We start from the raw sequence: 14,063 nt of genomic DNA, 5'->3' as shown, positions 1-14,063 counted from the left end.
AAATTAACCAGCTAATTTGAATAATTGCTATTCTTTAATCCTCAGATTCCAACCTACTGAGTAACAATATGCTCATGTACCTTCAGAAGGTCAATCAACCTTGCATGTTAAATTTTGATACAAGCAGTGTGGTAGATTGGTACTATAGGTGTTTCTTACAGTGTGTTTACGTTGTGAGAAGACTTGAGGAATAGAAGTGCACCGTCTGTGCTAACCATTTATTGCATCATTATTTATGATAACAGTCAGTAGGGCTTTAATAGCAGTTCCAAGTTTTGTGTTTTATGTCATTGTTTACTCTCACTCTGATACAACTCAGCATAAAAGCAAAAGTACTGTCCTTGATTATTTTTCTCTGTATTTCACTTCACCAGTGGACAAAGGAGACATAATATACATTTCCAGGAGTTAGAATAGCTTAAAGGTTAATATTTTATTCTTTTTTTGGAAGAGTTGTGTTTTGTTTTCTTTTGTGGTTGTTTTGTTGGGTTTTTTTAAGAACAAAACAGTTGTCCTCCTGAGTGGTCAATCTAGCCCAGTAGTCTCTTTCCTGAAGTGGCAGTGGGAAGTGTCAATGAGCTTGGTCTCCACTAGAGTCATTGAATCAGGCATGTTAGAGGATCCCTGCCTATTTTTTGTCCCCTTTTGGACCTCTTGAACATGAGTAGGTCTAATCCCTTGTTTGTGTTGGTACTTTCCCACCTCCATGCCACCTTCTGTCAATAAGTTCGAGAAGTTAGGTGAGAGAGGGGGAAAAAAAGTATTTGTGGGTTTTCTGGGTTTTTTTAAAGGATGTCTTGTTGCTTTCAACCCCTTCTCTTTAGGAATTGCGAGATTTGACAAAAAACAGCTCCACCTTGAAAATTTGTTGCACTCATTCATTATTTAAGGGAAATATGTAATCATGCAGGTGAAGGTGAAGAATCCCTTCAAAGTGCCAGTTTTAATTGTTTCAAGAGATTTGGACTGTCACAGGCTTTAGGACAGTGTGGTTTGTTTAGAACGGGGTTTGTTGGCCACACTTGGTTTACTGAAGTTTGTTGTTGAGCTTTTCTTCTTTGAAGGAGAAAATTCAGTGGTTTTTGATTTTTTTGGGAAAAGATTGATCTTTATAATGACATCTTGTGGAATATAATATACCTGAAGACATGAGTATAAAATGTGCTAATTGTCTACATGTTAATTGATGTATTAAATATAGTGTGTATGCTAAGATTTACTCTGAATTAACTCTGGAATCCAGGTAAACATTACTTGGCTTAAACTTACTTCTGCTGCAAAAAGCAAGTCAATATTAGCTTTATCCTGTCATCTAAGCAGATACTAATTGATAGTTGTCTTGTGTATATCAAATTCAATGCTACTTCTTTGTTCTTCCTTCCATTTATCAGCTATTTCCTCGAAGATGTACCTGGTTATATGTCATGAACAATTGTTTGTTATCAATATCTGGTAAGTTACTGTGCTATCTTTCAGTGGTAGCACTGGTAAACACTTGGTTTCGTATTTGAAGTGTGGTTTGTTTTCTAATTGCCAGGTAAAGCTTCTCAGCTTTATTCCCATAATCTACCAGGACTCTTTGATTATGCAAGGCAAATGCAAAAGTTACCCGTTGCTATTCCAGCACATAAACTCCCTGACCGAATACTTCCCAGGTAAATGCACATCATCGGATATATCAGAATATCTTAACTCTGGGAGTTCAGGAGATGCTTGTGAAGCTCTGGGAACACCAGATAGTGGGGGGCTCTGTTCAGATTGCAGTGAATGACTCTCGTGCATTGATCAGAGGGGTTGAGCCCTACATTTACACGCATCAGGATGTGAATTACTCTTGTTAGAGAAATGGATTTTGGTACACCTTACCTTCTGGTTATGAAGGTTTCTTGTTTCTGGGCATAGCTCTTTTCAGGTATAGTCTAGTGTGGTAGATGCTGCTTGTACTTGATGCTGAACAAAAGCCATGCCCCTCCTGGCTGCTGCAGAAAGCAACCCTGTCCTGGCCAGAACCAGGACACTGCCAAACAAGCCTTAGCAGTAGCCCATTCAAATCCCAGCAGAAGAAGGTAGTAACACCAATCTAGTTTGCAAAAAAACCTTTGATTTTTAAAGTGCCTAGGGACACACTGGTTCTTCTAATAGAATAGGATTTCTGTCAGGAAATTGTATTATAGAAAATTTGATTCTCTGCTATCTTTGGTTCTATTAAAGGCCTATTAACATGTAATGCTTGGGTTCAGGAAAGGCTTCTTCTTGTTCAATTACCTGCAAACATAATGGCGTAACACTTGTCTGAAAATTATTTTCTTCCTAGAGGGTAAATTCTAAATAACTAAGAGAAAATTTGTGCTTTGAATTATTGCCTTCTGTGTACGTGCACTATTGTTCTGCTTCTCTCTTCCAAATTTGACTTTGGTGGGTGACTTTGGCTTGAGGACTGAATCAGCAGTGGACTAATAACCATAATTACCTTAAGGATCATGCTAGGAAAACCATACTAGATTCTTCCTGGAATGGTACCTTACTAAGTTGCAGAGGACTCAGAAAATTTCTTGTCCAGTCATGTAACTTCCCAGGAAAAATGCAGCACAACCCGAATGTGCATGCCAAGCCAGTCATTCAAAGGCAGGAAAGATTAATTTAAATAATCTGTTTTCCTGTTTTACCTCTGGTTGTAGGGTGTCAGGGTAGACACATTTAGCCAGGCAGAAGACAGACATTTGAAGTATGTAGGAGAACATAATTTTTCCTGCCAGACCATAAAGTGTTCTTAAACATTTCTGGATACTGTGATGATGAGTGCTACATATAAAATGGAAAAAGCAGAGGTTTTGGTAGAGAAAAGACAAAGCAAAATTGGATTTGAAGTAATTTGTGAGGTTTGTATATTCATTTGCAAAATGTTCTAACCTCAATTTATAATACTTGGTGAGCAGACATTCAGTAGCAGAAAATATGTCTGGGATAAGTCTCCTTTCCAGCTTCTTTCCTATAGTGTCCTTGAGCAGTTCCTTTCAAACCTCCCATGACTTGTTCCAACGAAAATTTGTGGCCAGTACTCAGTTTTCATGCTGTTCAGTCCTTTTGCATTATCAGTCACTTCTGGATTGTTCCATTTGAAATGTTACACAACTGTTTTCTCAATTCATACCCTTGAGTGCAGCATCTGTCTAGCAGTCTATTTATTCCCATCTTTTCTACAGCATCAGATTACTTATTTTTATTGTTAAGAGTACTGTGGCCAGTCTCAATAGTGCCTGTTGTCTTCTGATGCATGTAGAAACTCTGAGTCCTGCTGCCAGCAAATAACATTTTGGCTTATCTGATAAATTTTCACATTATTGTTTCCATGCTTTCACAACAAGTATACAAACTTGTATTTTTTTAGGTTTTTTGTGTGGCAGATGTTTTTCTATCAGTGTATGTCTAAAAAGAAAATTCACTCAGTTGTTTTAGTCGATCGGTAATTTTGTGTTTATCTTTTGTAGGAAGTTTGCTGTATCTACGAAAATTCCTGACACTAAATGGTGTCAAAAGTGTTGTGTTGGTAAGTGGAGGTCTGGAGAATAAATGTGAAGGGGCAGCACAAATGGTGGCAATATTAAGATTATTGAGTCAAGTGTAGATAGTAAAGGGAGAAGAGACTTTTGTCATTATTGTGAAGCTGTGAGTTTGCAGATGGTGAGCTCATTCAGCTTAGTCCTTGGGTTTAAGCAGTAGAAACTTTCCTGTTTAGCTCTTTATATTTGGAGAGAATTTACAAGAAATGCAGAGAACCAGGGTGATGTCAAAATTCAAACCAGTTCTCAAGAAGAACCTAATCTCCCTGGATGGAGAAACTTAGGGAAGTTGCCCTCATGATTAAGCCACTTTCATTCTTAGCAGAAGATTCAGTTATCGATTTGGGTGGTAAAAAGCAAAGAAGTATTTTTAATTCTTTGAGGACAGTGTTGTCTCTGAAGCCTTTATAATGTGTTTAATAATGTGCCAGCTACCAGAGTCTCAAAGTTGCAGTGTGTTAAGACATGTTCTAAAAGGGAGGCAGATAGGTTAAAAAAAACCCCAAACCACTGAGACTGGTAATGAATGCTGCAGGGAACACTCATGGGATGACAGAGGTGAAGTGATAGGGGTCAGAGTATGTAAATACTCTGACTTTCTGACAGAAAAGTTAATTTTAGAAGTGCCTATGTTTCTAGGTTCATAAATTAAACCTTGTGGTGTGCTCCTCTGTGATTCTGTGATTGCTGTCCTGCCAGGCACAGAATTTAACAGGGATGCTGTGGTACTTGACATTACAAGGGGAGTCTTCACATCCAGAAATCGCTCAACCTCCTAAGCCTGGAGCCCTTTGTGCATGATAGGTGTGAGTGATAATTTGTGAACACAGCAAGGGTGGCTCTAAGATTCTACTTTTTGTGACTTGAGCCTCCATTCCTGCTGGCACATAAATCTGCTTTTGGCCTTGGGGCAGCAGGAGTGCCACAGGAGGCAGAAAAAGACAAGAACTTCTGGTCTTCTTTCTGCACCTTACAGGTGTTGGTGATTGTTTTTTGGTTTCTGCTGCTGAGTTCAGCCTTACTCAGGATCACACCAAGCGTTATTTGCTGCACTTTGCAGTCAGTCTGATGTTGAGTGAGAAATTGGATTAATGAAATAAAGCACTGATGTTTAAGGTGCCAAGGGATTGCTGATGAGTTTCTGTGGCAATGAGGTAGTGTGAGCATATTTCACTTCTGTGATAGTTCTGGATTGTAGAAGCTTGTTATCTAAGCTGTGTTGTTTATTGCCTGATGTCCCACAGTCACTTTATTGCACAGTAAAATCTGGTCTTTAGATGTACTTGTACAAAGTGCAAAATAACACTTGTTTGTCTTAAAGGAAATGTTGGCAGCGCTTAAGGAGTGAAATTCTGTCAGTATTGTAGAATTGAAGTTGTGAAACTTCACAGGGCCCAATTTTGCAACTGTATTGTTCTCTGCCAGTTTTTAATCGAGTTCTGACAATGGAAGAGCAACACTTCCTGCTTTTCTATTGTTTCTCAGTTTCAACTGGATTTCCTGATGGTCTAGAATTGTTAATTAGAATTACAGAGCTCCTGGATTTCACACTGGCTGTGACAGTCTTGAAAGGCAGCTGAGCTGTTCACTGCCTGCTCGGTAACTGTGTGTTGTAGAAAAAGCCATTCTTTAACAGCTTGCTTGTGGTGATTTTGAGATAGCCTAGGCAAACAATCACAGGAGACCCAAAGCACTCCAAATGTGTATGCAATCAGCTATTTTTTAAATATATAAAAAATTAGAGTGGGGGTGGTGAGTATTTTCCAAAAGTAAAGGGACTGTTACATAGTTGGAAATTGTTTATAATTTGCATGTGCTTAGTACACTAATATTCTCTATCCTTTCTTGGCAGTGAGAAATCCCTACACAGGCCACAAGTATCTTTGTGGAGCACTACAGTCTAGCATTGTTTTGTTAGAATGGGTTGAACCAATGCAAAAATTTATGTTAATCAAGGTAAAGTTACAATTACTCTCACGTTGTCTTCTAGTTATCTTGTAGTGGCTTGTTAAGAATAAGTATTAGCCATTTCTTGATTTATTAGACTTTTCTCTTGGTTTCTATTATATTATAGTGAAAATAACTATTTAAATGTGTCACATATTAACTGACTGAAAATAAATGTTCATGGTTTTGGGGTACACTTTAGTTAGATAACCAGGCCCTTTTCTCTATGAAGATTGCCCTTCAGTTGCACAATAGAAAACTGAGGCTGGCAGGCTGAGACATGGGTTAACAGTGGTCTTGCTCCTGTAGTAGAGAGAAGGTGACCATTTATTCTATGGTTTTTGACACTGAGGTGCCCAGAAATGCTTGTTATCTCCCCATCTGACACCACCTGAAGACAGAGCCAGGGTGGGCTCATGTTTATAAAAAGGCAGCTGCTATAACTTTATCAGCCTGGAAGAGGAGGCTTAGAGGCTCAGTAGCGAGGGAGAGCAGTGGTGAGCACTCTTGTCTGTGGGCAGCTGCAAAGGACACACATGATAAAAGACATGCTATTTTATTGTGACTGAATTGGCATGAGATGCTCCAAGCTTCTTAACTCGGGCCTTTTGTGTTTACCAATTCCTGTTACCTGAAGAAGTAAACCTAACATTACAAAGTATGTAACAAAATTTACCATGCAGTTTGAATACCTAATAGCAACTCAGACTACATCTGTTCCCTTCTAATATCTATTTTTGCTTATTCATCTAGCACATAGATTTTCCTGTACCTTGTCCACTGAGATTGTTTGAAATGCTGGTAGTCCCCGAGCAGGAATTCCCTTTAGTTTGTGTTGGTGTCAGTAGAGGAAGAGACTTCAACCAGGTGGTGAAGTTTGAGACTGTCAACCCAAATTCTACCTCTTCGTGGTTTACAGAAACAGGTTTGTGTGCTGCTGTCATTGCATTCCAAAATGTTCTTTGCTCTTCTGTTATAGCTGAAGCACTAAAAGGCTGGCTTCTCTAAGGAGGCAAATTGTTAAATCATTAAGGCTGAGTGATAATTGCAAGTTCTCTGCTTAAAGGAGTATCTGGTTGAACCTGTTTGCACATGCACTTCTTTTTTTAATGTTTCTTTGTTGAACTGATTGGATTCCTTGAGATTTTTGGTCTAAGAGGATGGAGTTATGGTTTCTTGCATTTCCATAAATTAGGCAGCACTTTATTATTCCCTGTGCTGCTTTGTGCTCTACCCTGGCACCATGACTTCTGTTAATTTAATAGATTTTAGTAAAATTGCATTCTGAGCAATTCCTTTTGACATCTCTGGAAGATGTGTTTGGCTCTCCTACTGTGTCACTATGGTTAAAAATGGTGTTGTCACCTCTTGCTGAGATAGAGCATTTTTCTGGTGTTTATGGAAAGCAAAAGGGATTAGGACCACTGGTAGCAGGAAACCGAGTGCCTGCCCATCACCAGTGTGGGCACTGTCAGTGAGATGGCCACCATCTGAGCAACAGCAGAAATTCTCTCATGGAAGTGTGCTAAGTATTACTTTTTTAGACTTACAGGGTTGCCCCCTGAACCTAGATGCAGTAAGGAACCATTGCTAGTCATAGCTGGCAGGTTCAGCACACTAAATAGCTTTGGTTTTGCCTGTCACAGATCCCTTGTTGGTTCATGGTGAATTTATACATAGCTCTGTGCTGGCATACACATGTGCATGAGTCCAAATGAGTGTGTACTGTGGAATTCACAAGGAAGAACAGTTCCCTCCAGGAAGAGACCCACTGATCTTGCTGCTGCTGAAAAATGCATCAGATTTTGACACAGTTTAAAGCATAGTTAGAATAACAAAGTGATCAGTGAATGGCCAATTAACACACTTTACTACTTCAGACAAAGCATTTTATTCTCATTCTTCCTACCTGTAACTCTGTGAATTTATAGCACAGCCCATAAAGGAAGAACCCTGAAGAGAAATGTTCTGTTCTCATTTCTCTCTTAACATTGTCTGTATTGGTGCATGAATACAAGAGTACTAATCCGTTCTCTGTTCTTTTTTTGCGTTATGCCTTCCACACTTGGTTACAATTTCATTAAATTACTTGTGTGTTCTTATGTTGTGTCTGTGTTGTTGTTTCCTCCTATTTTTGTAGATCAAATTTAAACCCTTTTGTTGCATCAGCTTATTCCTGTCCCCTGCTGGCAGGAGAGCAATGATGCAAACAGATTTCTTTTTTTTTTTCATAATTTTAACTGGAAGCTGCTTTTGTGTTCTAGGTGATGTGCTCTAATTTCTCATGTGTAATGGACTTATTGAGTTTCTTTTTGCTATATGAAAGATGCCTACAGAATCTGGCAGTAATGTTGAATTAGTAAGAGTTGCTTTGTATGTAACTTTAATGTTAACAAACAAATGGACCAAAATTACACTTCTCTTTTGAGCTGGCATGTCCACTAATCACCCGTGGGTCAAATTCCCATTTGCTGTGATGGAGACTGCTGCAGCTGTAACCCAGAAGAGGAAAAAATAGCCCTTCTTTTGAGGTTTTGGAGAAGGAAATAAGCCCCTGGTTTTGGAATATCTGGGGATGGAACATCTGCAAATAGCAGTAAGAATTATGTAATAGTATATAAGTCCCTATCAGGATTTAGAAATAAAGACAGAAGAAAAGTGCAGTGAAACAGCATAGTGTGGACAGTCACATATATATGGCTTTTTGCACTGCAATATTCAATTGCACCAAGAGAGAATAAATGGAGAACAATGTAAATGTCAGTTTTCTTTTGTGGCATGGCTCAGAAAAGTCTGAATAAAGTTTGTACTTCAGTATTGTAGCTTCAGTTTTCCTGTCACAGCCAACATGTTGGATAAGTAGACATGCATCTCTAAGAGAAGAGTAATGTCACTGGTAAGATGATGATTTTAAGTAGATAAAACACACTAATCCATCAAAATGTCTCAGTCTCTAGAACTTGAATTTCAAATTTCATACTGTCTGTTATTAACTAAGGCTGTAATTTTTTTACAGACACTACGGATACGAGTGTTGTCCATGTAACACAGCTGGAGAGAGACACCATTTTGGTGTGTTTAGATTGTAAGTTTAATATCAACTAAATATGCCCACATATACATGCATACTGTCTGTCTTCAAATTATGTTCTGTATTGATGATAATGCTTGGTTAACATATCCTTGTTTATTGTCTAGGCTGCATAAAAATAGTGAATCTGCAAGGCAGGTTAAAATCCAGCCGCAAACTGTCGTCAGAGCTCACGTTTGACTTTCAGATTGAATCAATAGGTAAGCTGGGTTTCATTATTAGTCTTGAATATCCCTGTAGGTCAGAGAGTTGGGCAATCACCATCTGGATGAAATTTAACAAGAGCAAGTGGTGGATTCTGCATCTGGGATAGGTAGTCCCAGTTATGCATACAAATGGGGATGACAGGCTGGAGAGCAGCTCTGCAGAAAGAGATCTGGGGGTTGGGATTGATAGCAAGCTGAAGATGAGTCAGCAGTGTGCTCTGGCAGCCAAAGGCCATGACCAGCAGTAAGGACATGGAAATTATATGAAGTTGCATATGAGAAAACTCAGGTTGGATATTAGGAGAATACATTTCACTCAGGGTGATTGATCACTAGACTGAGCTCCCCAGAGAAGTGGTTGCAGGACCAAGCCTGTTAGAGCTCATGCAACATCTGGATGATGTTCTAAGTGATCCTTATGAGTCCCTTCCAACTTGAGATCTTCTATGAATAACTTGTTTGATATTACAATGAAGAATTAGGTATGCTACTTGTCCAGTCTTTGGCATTTGGAGCACTACCTCACTCATTTCATTTTGTATGAGAAGATTCATTGAAAGGTTCAACATGTGCTTTCCTAGAAGCAATTGGAATGGAGTAATAATCTTGGAGTCGTCTTAGATTAAGCTAAATATCTTGGAAGCATGATGAAGACTTCTAGCCTCCAAGGGAATACCTTAACACAACCTACATAAACTCTGAATCATACATGCCTAATTCATTTTGCATGGGTGTTTGTGCAGTCCATTTTTGTAAAGCAGCTCAAAGACTAAATTATATGATATGTCACAGGTTGCATAAATTTTGTTTCCTCGTGTAGAATTTAAATAAGTTAAATTTGTGAAACAAAAAGAATAGATTATTTTGGCAATTCTCCAGTAGTTACATACCTGGATTGCACCACCTGCTGTTGAAAGAGGGGTAGGAGGAATGTGTGCATACATGAAGGGTAGCAGCAGAAGAGGAGGAGCAATGAGTTCTAAAATCATCAGAAGTTGCAGGGAGTTTATTTCTGAGGAGAACCTTTAAAGTTTCAAGCTGTCCAAAGATAACCTCCCACAGAGAAGAGGAAGAGAAAACGTGGCCGCTGAAATTATTACTTCTATGGCTTTTGATGATTGGGAATGGGGGCAAGGAAGGATTCAATGTACTGGAAGCTTGACACTCTGGACCTCTGCATGCACTGTGGTCCTCACCCTGCTTATCACAAAATGAGCTTCCAGTGGCCTTTCCTGTCCTGGCAGTGTCTCCAAAGACACTCCTGGAACTTTTGTGTTAAAATTCCATATATATTGTCTACAAGTATTAAAGGGACTTCCTGTTCAAAGAAAATGACACATTTAGGACTAGACATTTAGAATATTTTCTGCTTAGGTGGAAATGTTTATAACCCTGCTCGTTAAACAAATAAATGTATAAATGCAGCTACTTTTGAGGCAGAGTCAGTGATTTCTGGGAGACATTCTGGTGTCTGAGTGGGTGGATGTCATACAATGGAACATACATGTACAGATTTCAAAACTATAGTCTTGTGCTTTTGACCTTAAAAGCAAGGGTAGAGTTTATGCCTCAAAACTGATGCCAGTGTTCTTTCTTACCAGTCTGTCTACAAGACAGTGTGTTAGCATTCTGGAAGCATGGCATGCAAGGAAGGAGCTTTAGATCAAATGAGGTGAGTACTACATTTTGCTTCAAATTCTGGCTCTAATGTAAGCCATATGGAGGAGTAATGCACAATGCTGTTGTCTTAAAAAGGGTCAATCATTTCACTAACTTCCTAGGTTAGACCTAGGAGCTGGATTCTCATTCTAAGCTTGTTTCATAAGCTATAAGGCATTGATGGAGCTGTACAAGAACCCCCTCACATCTGACAAGCAAAGCAGAAACAAGGGACCAGGCCAGGATGCCACAGAAAATATCCAAGTCTAATTCTTGGTGATATTAATATTCACCTTAAATTGCTTTGAAGACCACTGTCAGTTCCTTAGCCTCTCACATATGGATGCAAAAATCTGGGCTTTGCCAGTGGTTCCACTGCTAAACTTCAACTTTTTGTCACAGTGTCAAATGAGTTGCCTGATGTTTTTTAGTCTCTTCCATGTTCACTTGGCTTACAAATACTTTAAAGAATTGCCCAGCTTTCACAAGGAATATTTTTCCATCTTCAGTAGAAGAATACCAAATTGACCTAAAGATGGTTGGTTTGGTTTTTTTCCTAAAATCTCCTTGTAGTCACTTTTTTAGCCCATTTGATGTGATTTTTCGACAGAGTTTAACCATTATAACTACCTTCCACAATAGTTTTTATTTTTCCTTGCTGCAAATGTTGTGTACCTGTTGGTGAAAATGCTGTACTTTGTAGGAATTTAATTCATTTGGTTATTAATAAATATTTACAAATATTACCAGTTGTTCCATCAGTGTTTCATTGGCTGAGAAATTGAGCTCAGTATGACTAATTGTATTTTAAGGTACACCTGCAGTCACACCACACCAGGCTTAGATATCTCATGTTGTTCCAGCACTACACTGAATTGCACAAAGCCTCAGTTGTGAGACACACATCCAGTCTGTGCTAACAGTGAGCCTGCTCTGTGTGAACCAAAGGCTGGAGTCAGACTGCTTCTTATTTCCAAGGTGCAGATGTTTATTGTGGCATTTGTGCATTGCTCTGCCCATTGATAGAGCACTCAGTGGCTCTGCTCCAGCTGGGAGAGGCCATGTCCCAGTGTGCTGTAGCCCAAATGGATGCATTTTGTTGTTTATGTCAGGGACACTGGCTTGCTTTGTTGCTGTCAAGCCAAAGCCAGAACCTAAATAAAGAACTGAAAGCAGAACTGGGCTGTTGACGGAAAAGCAAGCCACCTAGAACTTCATTTCTGTATAACACATCTAGGGTAAGCTTCTGGGCCTTTTAAAATTCCTTATCTCTACTAGCTGTCCCACTTGCTGCAGCTAAAAGAAATAAATGTATTTTCTGCTGTAATATGGAAAGCCTTCAGTGCCAGGCTCAGGTCTTGACCATATTTGTTACTTTGGGGGAAATTTTGTGCTACATAGTAAGTAGGAAGTTGTTGTCCCACAGCATGGGACAAAAAGCTGACTGACTTAACTTGCAGCATTTCTTTCTTTGAGGGCATAATTAGTTCAGACTCCCTATTCTAATACAGTTGGCCCAATTGGGGATGACTTGGGCTGCTTGCAAAGTTATTTCCTTCCACAGCTGTGACCTTCCACCATGGTTTGATCAAGTGTGAAAAATGAAAGAGGGAACTGTGAATTCTGACACAAGAAGTTCAAAATTTGGGCAAAGATTGTACAGCCTTAGCTTCACAGAAAGTAGAAATTAATTTTCTTAGAAAAGTGAAGAATTTCATTGCTGTGAGTTAAAATTCTCTTGCAAGTTCTCTGCACCAGAAGTGAATTCACTAAGTCAACTAACATTACTAGGGTCTGGGAAGGAGATAAGAGTGTCTGCTTTCCCCAAGAGTGTGAAATCTGGCTTTGTAGAAGAGGAGCTTTGTAAACAGTGCTGCCTGATCACAAAGTGACTAAATACCTTTGGAGTATGCACCAGGCTTTGGTTGACTTCATTAAGGAACAGGGTGATTTTCTGGGTGCTTTGATATTCATGTGATCATAAAGGTGTATCACACAAGGACGGTTCACCAACAGAACACACGGGTCTGTTGCACTCATCTGAAATGTCAGAAGATAAAGTTTTCTTTTTGCAGTGGGCATAAGTACCACAGATTAGATTATTTCTCTGCTGAGATTTTCAGAATATGAATTCAATGCATTCTTACTATAATTCAGCATTTCAACAAAATGTGTTTTTTGTGATTTGCCTGACCCATTTTTGGATACACACTCTAGAGTGACACTGGTAACTCAAGTACCAAGCGAGCCTTGCTGTTCTGCTTGCAGTGGCTACCAGAGGAATTCATGTAATGTGAGAGGAATTACAGAAAACTTTTATATCTTAGTTAAAAATGACAGTTGCATTATAATCTGTTGGATTTTAATTGGCAGTCATTTGTTAACATCAGTCACAGTCAATTCTTTTCTCTCGACTAATGCTAAAAACAAAATGAAAACACTTGTTCTCTTAACATGTAAATATTTCTTTTTATTGTCTAGATCACACAAGAAATTTCTGATAATACAAGGATATTCAGGCTTCTGGGTTCTGACAGGTAAGATGAGAAGTAAACAGGACATACTAAAATAAATAAATAATATGTGTTCTCCTACCTTGTAAAAGTTATTTTTGCATGTTTCTTGCAAATTCTTTTTTAGTCATCTTAGACATTTCTTTGTATACGTCTCCCTTCCAGTTCTTCATTTCTTTTACTTTTCTCTTTCTTAAATTTAAAAAAATAAAAACCTTTAAAAGTGTTTGTGAACTGCTAGAAGTACTCAGCCAGGCAAGAAGCTTTTCCTTGGCTGCTGTCACAATCTCCAGAAGTGTTTTCGTTTTTGTATTGTAATTCTTTTGTTTAGCATGGTGAAATCTTTGCTTTCAGATGTTCTGTAGCAGTAGTTCATCAAAATCTGCTTCTGGAGATAAGTGTGGAAAAAATACTTAAAAATTTAAATATCTCACTTTCACCCCAGAAAGGAAATTTACCAGTTCTTCTCCCAACATGACAGTTCAGGTCTTGTAGGAGCTCTTGATAGCTCCTGGTGTAGCTGTTCTCTGGCATCTGCTTTTGGGACCTGTCTATGTGACCCAAGTGCTGTTTTAGGAGTGTCACTGACTTCCTCAACTTTCTCTGCCCTGATGGTGAACTTTGTACTTCTGTAAGAGCCACAGAAGCAGCAGCTGTTTTGTCTTCAGGGGAGTGCATGCTGATCTGACCGTTTCACCAGTAATGAATTCACAAGAACTGCAAAGACAGGCTTTAACTTTTCTTTTGAGAATTGCCTCTGTTTACACTGCTTGCAGTAAACCCATGTGGCATCTTAGAATGACATTGCAAAAAATTGCCTTGTAAGAATGTCCTCTTCCCCAAATATGCTTCCATCTATTTCTGGCTTGCTCTGATAGTTTTCAGGTGTAAGATAATGTTTAAAGAGTTTACTCTGCAGCAAACATTAATTCCAGTTTCTTCATATACACTTTTCCTTGGAGCTCTGTCCTGTTTTGTGTTGAGTGTGAAGCCTTTTTCCAGTAACAGGAATCCTGTCCTAGGCAGCTCATAGGAGCTGGTGTTCTGAGAAGCAAAAGCCCTGAAGGCAGTCTAATAAAAGCTTGTG

The 14,063-nt window shown here is 38.9% G+C and overlaps 1 protein-coding gene across 5 annotated transcripts in view; it reads left to right on the top strand.

Moving 5' to 3' along the window:
* The window catches only part of MAP4K3 (mitogen-activated protein kinase kinase kinase kinase 3), a 65,472-nt gene that overhangs the window by 48,886 nt on the left and 2,523 nt on the right, over positions 1-14,063 (top strand). For 4 of the 5 annotated variants that reach the window (XM_063152425.1, XM_063152424.1, XM_063152423.1 and 1 more), the window contains 9 exons: positions 1,392-1,452; positions 1,538-1,655; positions 3,489-3,547; positions 5,413-5,516; positions 6,261-6,432; positions 8,524-8,592; positions 8,706-8,798; positions 10,406-10,476; positions 12,945-13,000. In XM_063152425.1, coding sequence (XP_063008495.1) covers positions 1,392-1,452; positions 1,538-1,655; positions 3,489-3,547; positions 5,413-5,516; positions 6,261-6,432; positions 8,524-8,592; positions 8,706-8,798; positions 10,406-10,476; positions 12,945-13,000 — 803 coding nt within the window. The remainder of the gene's footprint in view (positions 1-1,391; positions 1,453-1,537; positions 1,656-3,488; positions 3,548-5,412; positions 5,517-6,260; positions 6,433-8,523; positions 8,593-8,705; positions 8,799-10,405; positions 10,477-12,944; positions 13,001-14,063) is intronic. The other variant, XM_063152422.1, reaches the window with a different exon arrangement.

This window comes from Melospiza melodia, chromosome 3 (assembly GCF_035770615.1).
Source record: "Melospiza melodia melodia isolate bMelMel2 chromosome 3, bMelMel2.pri, whole genome shotgun sequence".
Classification (NCBI taxonomy): Eukaryota; Metazoa; Chordata; class Aves; order Passeriformes; family Passerellidae; genus Melospiza; species Melospiza melodia.
Note: the sequence above shows the minus strand (reverse complement) of the source record. Positions and strands in the feature narration are given on the sequence as shown.